Here is a 9,304-nt window from a genome sequence, read left to right on the forward strand (position 1 = left end):
TTTTTGAAGAATTTGTATTGGAGTAAAAATGTAAAACTTAAAATGAAAACTAAAAATTAAGACATTTTAAACGCGCTGAAATTATTTTTTGTTTACGCTTCGATAAAATAACATACACTGAAAAATAAGTCTCACATTGCACTCAATGACCTTCAGTCGCCTTTTTGAAGAATTTGTATTGGAGTAAAAATGTAAAACTTAAAATGAAAACTAAAAATTAAGACATTTTAAACGCGCTGAAATTATTTTTTGTTTACGCTTCGATAAAATAACATACACTGAAAAATAAAGCGTACCAGTGAGGTTTTAAAATGAAGTTGGATGCACCCAATGCGATTTAATACATAATAACACAATCTCTTGTAAATCCTTTAAAAGCATTCGAATTTGTTATAAGTTCTTAAAATATCCCTAATTATAATGCAATAGTACTTATTGTATGCTTTATTATCATTTTCAATATCTCATGAACAGAAGGGTTTGAGGAAAAGTAATCGCGGATTTATTAATTATTTAATTAAAATTCTTGATGTACCAAAGTGCATTCAGTATTGTTCCTTGTTTGTAACTTCTGAATCTCTTTAAGTGTATTGCTGCTAATATGTTTCAACCATATTTGGACTTCCTACAGATGAACCGATCGAACCATTAGTTTGTACGGAGTAGTTATAAGCAAGTTGGAAAACGATGATACATATGACAGACGCCATTAGGTTTACAAATTATTTGTTTGCCCTACATAGTAAATATTATGTTGGCTAAATAGTCACGTAGATCCATAACGTGTATGAGAACTTGTTGAATCTTTTCCTATAGTGATTCGAACAGGATCGATTTGTCTGACTGACATGATTCTTCACACCGGATAATATTCCAAATTAAATTTATATTATAATTACAAAAATTTATTAACAATTTTTTAATTTTATAATTTTCTGAACAGTCAGTTTTCAGGTACATCTTTAACTATACTGATCATTATAATATATTTTTAACCAATTTCGAAAAAGGAGAAGTTTCTATGTTCGGCTGTATATTTTTTTAAAATGTATGTTCACTGATTTCTCCGTCAGCTGATGTGACGGAAAATCGGATATCGTTCAGTGCAAAAGCCACTTAGTTTGTTTATTAAGCACAAACTGTAGCTTAAATGACGTCATAGAAATACAGTACACAACTACTTCTATGGTGTACTAGTTAAAGTGTTTTGCTCCCAAACGGAGGTCGGAATAACTTTTTGTTGTTTAGATAGAACATTTGTCAAATCACCTAGACAAGGTAGCGGATCCCTAGGCCTGAAGCACTTCTTATTTTCAATCATTGTTTCGTTATTCCTATTTTTCTTCATACCGGCTGCACTTTTACTTGGCCTACCCCTTGTAATATTAAATAAAATAACTGCGTAATTTATTGAGTAAATATCTAACACTAAAAAGAAAAAATTAAATATTTTTAACAAACAAACTGAACGGACTTCAAAAAATAAATAAGGGACTCACTAAAAATTAAAAAATAATCAAACTTGGAATTTGAAGTTGAGCTCAAAAAATACAAACATAGTAATATAATTTTGGGACATATACAAAAAATTAAATTACCAACGAAACAAATCGAAATTAATATAACTGTTTGGGTTCGGCACCGACTTCAAAGTAGTCAGGTAGTAGTTAAAATAATATTGTAATTAGAAAAATAGGTTTCGGTGTGTATTAAGCTAAATTGTGTCTATATAGTAGAAATTGAAATACCTGTAGCAGATAGGTTAAATAAGGGTTTTGTTTATTTTTATTTAGCATAGTTATAATAAAGCTTATTATGTACATATTTTATTTTAAAATGTTCTTTTTTTCTGTTAAAAATCTAAGTTTGATTATGTTTTTAACTTTTAGTGAATTCCTTATTTATTTTTTGAAATAGGTTCAGTTTTTTTGTTGAAAATATATTATGGATCATATTAATCTGACCAGAATTAGAAAGGCCAAGAGACTATTGCCTAAAATAGGCCACCTGCTTGCCAGCACAATCAAGCACAAGTATCTATTAGCATCTTGTTACCTGCACGAGCTTTTATTTAGTATTTTTGAGTTATTTAAACACGAAAATAATTATGTATGTAAATTACTATAATTATTTGATTTAATTTAAATATAATATTCACACTGACGATGTCAATTTTCTTTTTTATTTATAGGCTTCCAATATGACTGTGGAGATTGAAGACGGCGCTTTATTAGGTATCGAATATGAGACCGCTACTGGCGCAGTATTTCGATCGTGGAGAGGAATTCCCTATGCGAAGCCGCCGGTTGGTGAATTGAGATTTCTGGTGAGTTTTCAATTTGCAGTTCTGGTTGAACCGTGAAGGTTGACGTGTTTTCAGCCTCCTCAGAAGCCAGATCCCTGGGATGGAGTCTTGAATGCAACTGTTAATGGACCGGCATGTATATTTTCCTATTCGTATTCAGGCGATCCAACACCTGTATCTGGCAACAGTGAGGATTGCCTCACTGCCAATTTATATGCACCTGAATTACCTTCCGATGATGTTCGTTTCGGCCCACCGTGAATCGTAACGAATCAGTTAATTTTATACTTGTTTCAGCCATCTGGATATCCGGTGATGTTTTGGATCCATGGTGGGGGTTTTGCATCTGGCACGGGTGATTTTAATTTCTTCGATCCCACGCCATTCTTGGTCGAAGACGTAATTGTTGTGACATGTAATTATAGATTAGGTAAATTTGCTTCTACCTTTTAAACTTTAAACCCGATTTTAGTTGAATATCCTAGAGATATTTAATGAAAATAGTTTTTTAAATTGTTTATAATGAATTTGTTTTGAGATGATTTGCAAGTCTATAATTTAGACCAAATATTCCCATTTGTGGGATCGTGACCCAGTATCTTTTTTTTTCTTATTCCATGATGACCAGCTAGAACCAAATGGTTTTTTGCTGATGTCGCTTCGGGTTTGGGATAGTGAGTGTTTTGCGGGTTACGACTGGGATTGTCGTAGTTGCTTTATTACCGAGGTTTGTGGATGGGTAGGGATTTAATCAAGGTGTTGTCGTGTTCTAAGGCGCCTATGGAGGACCTTACACTTCATAAACCATGGGGCATTGAGTAACGAGCGGACTTTTTTGGATTTGAACACTTGGAGTAGTTCAAGTTGTCTCTCAGAGACATACCTGTACCACACCTGTGCTCTTGGCAGACTGGAGGAACCAGCATTTTGTACAGAGTCGCTTTCTGGAGGATTGGAAGTTTATTTTTTTCTGCAGAGGAGTAGAAATAGTAGGCTGTACACGCCTTTGCAAATAGGGTGCTGTATTTGAACTGACCATTGGAATCTGCGGTCGAATTGGAGACCGAGGTATGAAACTTTCTGGAGCCAGGGTATAGGGACTTTAGACCCGGTATCGGGCCATCAAAATAAAATATCAGGTTACAACATTCCCACCTTGTTTTAAAATAATACCTACAATCTATCGACGCATCGTAAATATTCGTAACCAGTAAATGAGTAATAAAACAAAGTTCCAATTCCGGGAACTGCACAAGTAAACTCTTGAGTGATAGTGAGTTAGTACAGCCAAATACAAGTTCTAATATTGATTCCAACAAACGGGTACACGGTGAACAGGTAAATGAATCTTCAAAAAAGAAAAAGGGGTCATGGATCCGACAATATCTTAAATATTACACCCACTTCGGCTTTGGCACATGGAGGGCACAGATAACGAACCGTTATGTGTAATTTGCAATGTCGAACTATCCAACGAACCAATGAAACCTTGAAAAGTTGCAGCGGCATTTGGAACTAAAACATCCTGACTATAAAGAAAAGCCAAAAGAATTCTTCGTAAATAAGAAGGGAGAGTTAAATAATAGGAAAAAACAATATGGAGTCTATTTTTTCATAAGAAACTCAAGCTCATAATCTTGTCCTGGCTTCTTATGAAATTTCACAATTAATTGCCAAGTTCATAAGGCTATCCACATGTTATTGGTGAGAGGATAATATTTCCTTCGCTAAAAATTTCAGCATCTCGATTGTTCGAAAAAAAAAGGAAACCCGAGTATTTTTACTTGGAATAAATTCCAAGTAAAACGATCATGATGATTTTGCGATTTACAATATTTTTTTTTGACTTTCTAAAGTAATTTCGCCTTTATGTGTGTTAGAAAACATTTATAGTCCATCCAAAGAAGTTTTGTACATACGTCATCAAGATGTTTAATGTATTGCCTACTGCAATTTGTAAATTCGTATTAGAATCAGGCAATGAGAGACATAAAAAGAGACCCAATGCTGTCTGATAAGTTCGAACGTGTAACCGAACTAGCCTGCTAAAGTCGCCCGGTTATCAAACATTCTCAAAATTCTTCAAAACAATAGTGATAAGAGGTTATAAACCGGCCAAAGTTATTGTAATACTTGGCTTGTTTTGATACATTTTTTAAATTATTGCTTATTATTACTCTTAACTTAAACACTTAAGTTAACTTAACTTAAAATTCCGAACTCAGATATTAAATATATGAAATGTATAAAAACAGTAAGTATTTTTTCAATACAAACATATTTTAATACAATTATTTCAAAAGAAACTATCTGAAAAGTATGGAAGATGTTTAATGAAACTTTCGAATATTGCTTTTAAAAGAATACAATTTTTAAAAGCATATAATAAAATGAAGGAAGACTTATTATTTCAATTTATGTATTTAGATGAGAGATGGATATTTCAGAATGGGACTAATATACCCAAAAATGATGTTACGACAACAGAAGTTTATGGAAAAAGGTAAACGTAGGAATAACAATTGATTTAAATTCAATTAGTCATAACATTTATTAATAATTCATTGCAGATATATCGTATTTCACGCTGAAAACAGGAATGATTAATAAAACCTTCGGTTTGGATGAACTCTATTAGACACATTGAAGAAGAAATTGACAAATGATGGAATTGTGAACAAATATTAGATATATAACAGCTTAGTTATTCACTAGAAAGAAACTTTCTAAATATGATATGATTCAATGCTGCCAATTTCTAAGATAGGGCGATGAGAGTGGAAACAAGTAAAGGTACGTATATAATTAATATATGATAAATGTAGGAAATATTATTGTAGAGTGTAAAAGATTTATCTCCACATATATGTGTGTAATTGTCAGAATATACATGACCATTTGGTTAAAATGTGTCAGGAGAGAAAAAATATTAACTGTTTTGCAGATATGGCAAATGAATTAAAAATAATGCATTAATTAAATCTAAATTTATTAAGAAAGATGTATACAGGTATTGACAGAACAAAATAAGGAGAAATACGCTGATATCAAAATGTCTTTACAAGGTCACAGTACTGAAGGACACAAGAACTAAGAGTTAAAAGGAAGTACGCTGTCTAATGATACTAAAATATATTACTTGGATTAGGCCTTCTACATACAACTACAAACACGCCTAACTCATGGGTGATATGGAAAAGAGTTCAATGTAAATATAATCGAACATAACCGTAACTTACAAACTATTATAACTGTGTACTTCATTATAGTTATAAGTCCTTCGATAATATATGCTTTAGATTTACGCTAATGTTAAAATAAATTATATTTGATAACAGTATTTTTGTTTAATTAATTTATTTAGGTTATAATTTTGTTGTATATCAAAGCTAAATTTGACTAAAACTCAGAGTTGATAAGGCAACATTGCGACGTTTTGACGTCACAAATATAGATGACGTATATACAAAACTTATTTGGATATATTATAAGTTTCTTTTTGTGGCAGAAAATATCTGTCTAACAATTCTTTTTGATTCAATTTTGATATTTATACAACTGATATCAGTAAATGTTGAAACTCATCCCTTAAGTCGTTTAATCATGTTGTAAATTTAACTAGTAACACTGATTAACTTCAATATATTTAATATAGGTATATTCGGATTTCTCTCTACTGAGGATAGTGTACTTCCTGGAAATGGTGGACTGAAGGATCAACTGTTGGCTTTGAAATGGACGGAAGATAATATTGCTTATTTTGGTGGAAATCCCAATAGTATTACGATTTTTGGTGAAAGCGCTGGTGCGATGTCTGTTGGTGATCATTTAGTCAGCCCTAAAACTACAGGTAATTAGATATTTTTTTGAAATGAGGAAGTTTATTGGACTGTTTTCTTAGGATTATATACTGCTGCTATATTGCAGAGCGGTAACGCTTTAACTTATATCAGTTCTGGAACGCCTAGAACAAATGCTTATGCTTTGGCTCATAGTTATAATTCTTCTATTATTAGTAGCAGTGATTCTAGAGAAGTTATACAAGTTCTACAAGGCATCGAAGCTGATACATTGCGAGATGCTGCTTTAAGCTATAGTGTAAGTTTATTAATTAACAATTCCGATTATTATTGCTCACAAAGTAATAATTTGTCTTAGTTTGGCCCATTGTTGGAAGTGGAAACAAATGAATCCTTTATCACCGACCCTCGATATGAATTGCTGGCATCAGGAGCATACAATCAAGTACCTATTATCTTAGGACATAATTTGGAGGAAAGTTGGACTTTTTTCCCTAGTAATATATATATTTTCTCTTTAGTAGGAGTAGCTGTAATTTAATGTTATTGTAGCTCTTGCTCTTGTCGAGCAAGTTGCTGCATCGGTAGACTCCGATCCAAGCACAATGTTACCAACTATGCCTTTGAAGGATGGAGTTAATAAAACAGAAATCGGCGAAAAGATTCATGCAGCTTATGTTGGTGAGAATGGAAGTTTCAGTGACGATTTGGCAGCAGTGCTTAATGTAAGCTCTGCTATTACTGATACCTTTATAATTATACGTATACAAGTATACACGGTTTTGGACTTGAGCAACAAAAAGCTATTCCTTCATTCATAAGGTCAATTGGAAGGCTGAATCCAAATCAGCAACTCGTTCTTTAATATTGGTTCTAGTTTTCGAAATATTCAATAAATTCATAATTTTACTATTTTTGACCATTAACGGTCACATATTGAATTGAAAATTATAAATCAGAAACGAACAGAGGTTGAACTGAGTATTTTATACAGCTTCTCATTTTATTTGTTTCATGCACTAAGATCTAGTAGTAAACGCTCATATTATAACACTGTGTTATTCACACTTTGAAACGATGCCTATGCTGCTGCTTTATCAGGCATTAAACATTTTGTAAACTTGCGTCAGACATCAATTTTCGAATATTAGGTCCGACAAATATTCCTCCTTTGATTTTTGGGTATGATAGTGTTGGAAAAAACTTGTCTAAGTGCTCGAAAGCCGATTCTGTGATGAGCTCTTTTACAAAGTTCTTAATAAGGCCAAATTTAATGTGTAAAGGTGGTAATAAAACGTCCTATGGGTTCACATGTGGCGTAGAGAACAGGTTTTGTTGTCCTGACTCATAATTGGTATGACTCGTCTACTCATTTCTCATAAAATGATGATGAATGCACGGATGGGTCGCGATACAAAAACAAACAAATTTTAGTGAATCCAGCTTACATCTCAGCCAATAGATTACTATTTCGAAATTAAGTAAAATAAATGTATTTCTCAATATTTCTTAGTGGCGCCCTTTAGATCGCCACAAATGATCCATTAATTTATCATTGTATCTGATTTTGACCAAATCTGACTGTGTCGTAGCGTTCCGCACTTTATACTGCATGAGTAATCGGAATGGATGTTTTTTTGGAGCTTCTGTACACTGTACTTATAATCATCTACGAACAAACGCCATTCAATTCGATCATATGGTGTATTCACCACATCAAATAAACCTTGGATAGCATTGTAAAAACATATGTTATTTTTTTTCTGTAGAACTGAGAAATCACGTGCTTTCTATTTCTGTATATAATGACTTGTGTTTCAGTGTCAAGATGTTTCCATTCCTGCAATCGTGATGCAAGCAACTCTGCCTTTTGTTTCCATAAATTCAAATCGCGAACCAAATCGGTTTACTTTGCCAAATTAAATGATATTATAATTACAGTTACATTACATGCGTTGAATTGGCTTTGATACAGATGATATATCAGGCTGTTTATATTGTGTTATTTTTGCAATTATACCGACGACATTCGAGCAAAAGTAGTAATCATCTATGTAACAGCTGTACCAAGTATCCACACGTACAATCTTGTTCTGAATTCGTTACAAAACAATTTTGATAGATATAACTTGTCAGTGTTTACTACACCTCTTTCAGTTTACCGAGCATAGAACATCTACAAAAATAATTTAAATCGTTCCGAAGCACAATCATAGCAGAAAAATAAGTTCCAAATAATGTTTAATCCAACGTCGTCAGCTGAGAGCAGTGATAAGAGCGCAGTGCTGCCATTATGCACGAGATATCACTATGCACTACGCACGAGATAAAAACTAGAACCAATCTTGACACACGGCTTGAATATCTTCGGGTTCAGGGAGTCAAATAAGGTTAAGAACCGTTCTCATCTGCTCGGGTTCAAAATCTAACTCAAATTTGTGTTATTGTTAAATGAGCAACTTATTTTTAGTGGAAGAGCGACACTTACTTTGTACGAAGTTGCTACAAGGATGTAATACTCCAAATTTTTCCACAGTGTATATGTATCAATTATCTTTTTATGGCACTAGTAGTCAAAGTCGCGGTCGTGATTTAATTTCAGGTATGTATTTAAACTTCAACAATGCGGCAACCATTGTAAACAATATTTAATATAAAAGGTGCTGGAGATGTAGGACATGCTGACGATATACCATATCTATTCAATGTTAGTACACTACCTCTGCAAACTGAAGCTGATTTTCTCACGAGACGTAGAATGGTTAAGCTTTGGACTAATTTTGCTAAATACCAGTAAAGTATTTTTGTAAAGTTGATGAGTACTAAAATTGTGCTTTTGTCTTTTAATCGCGAATCATTTGTTGAAAAAGCGAAGTATCAATATAAACATCTGTCACATAATCTATCCTAATTGTTAAATTCGATGATTTTAACATTTCTTTGATGTAAAATATAGATAGCTTAAAGTTGCATTTTTGGACGTATTGTTGCAAGAAAGATTAATAGTAGCTAGTAACAGATGCTCAAAATCATCATCTTGCATGACAATGCGAGAGTTGTACATATACTGTTGTAGCTCTAATGAAATTCTGCTGACTCTGAGGTGGTTATCGGACATAGCGCCTTCTGGTTACTATTTGGTCTGATCGATGCTGCGTGGCTTAGCTGGTATGCGGTTTCGAAATGCGAAAATGGATCG

General features: G+C 33.0%; 2 protein-coding genes across 2 annotated transcripts; both read left to right on the top strand.

The window, feature by feature from the left end:
* Window positions 1–2,200: 2,200 nt before the first annotated feature.
* LOC143203094 (para-nitrobenzyl esterase-like) lies at window positions 2,201–2,566 on the top strand. The gene is made up of 2 exons (XM_076415255.1): window positions 2,201–2,326; window positions 2,381–2,566. Exons 1-2 carry the CDS (start codon window positions 2,201–2,203, stop codon window positions 2,564–2,566), a joined length of 312 nt encoding a protein of 103 aa, XP_076271370.1.
* On the top strand, window positions 2,419–8,897 carry LOC143196579 (carboxylic ester hydrolase-like). Its single transcript, XM_076404367.1, has 8 exons — window positions 2,419–2,545; window positions 2,603–2,735; window positions 5,961–6,155; window positions 6,207–6,403; window positions 6,464–6,602; window positions 6,658–6,830; window positions 8,576–8,707; window positions 8,766–8,897. The coding sequence occupies exons 2-7, from the start codon at window positions 2,621–2,623 to the stop codon at window positions 8,699–8,701; spliced, it is 945 nt and encodes a 314-aa protein (XP_076260482.1). The 5' UTR covers window positions 2,419–2,545; window positions 2,603–2,620; the 3' UTR covers window positions 8,702–8,707; window positions 8,766–8,897.
* The last annotated feature ends 407 nt before the right edge of the window (window positions 8,898–9,304 follow it).

This window comes from Rhynchophorus ferrugineus, unplaced genomic scaffold (genome assembly GCF_030347505.1).
Source record: "Rhynchophorus ferrugineus isolate W39M unplaced genomic scaffold, kcgeb_rfMv2 rfM1, whole genome shotgun sequence".
NCBI classification, from domain to species: Eukaryota; Metazoa; Arthropoda; class Insecta; order Coleoptera; family Curculionidae; genus Rhynchophorus; species Rhynchophorus ferrugineus.

What these genes read in the sequence shown, in the direction of transcription:
- LOC143203094 (XM_076415255.1), top strand. Translation starts at nt 2,201, where the DNA reads ATGACTGTGGAGATTGAAGACGGCGCTTTATTAGGTATCGAATATGAG. An exon ending in TTGGTGAATTGAGATTTCTG is followed by an intron (nt 2,327 to 2,380) that starts GTGAGTTTTCAA and finishes ACGTGTTTTCAG; the next exon opens with CCTCCTCAGAAGCCAGATCC.
- LOC143196579 (XM_076404367.1), top strand. Translation starts at nt 2,621, where the DNA reads ATGTTTTGGATCCATGGTGGGGGTTTTGCATCTGGCACGGGTGATTTT. An exon ending in AAGTTGGACTTTTTTCCCTA is followed by an intron (nt 6,603 to 6,657) that starts GTAATATATATA and finishes ATGTTATTGTAG; the next exon opens with CTCTTGCTCTTGTCGAGCAA. An exon ending in ATTTGGCAGCAGTGCTTAAT is followed by an intron (nt 6,831 to 8,575) that starts GTAAGCTCTGCT and finishes ACTTATTTTTAG; the next exon opens with TGGAAGAGCGACACTTACTT.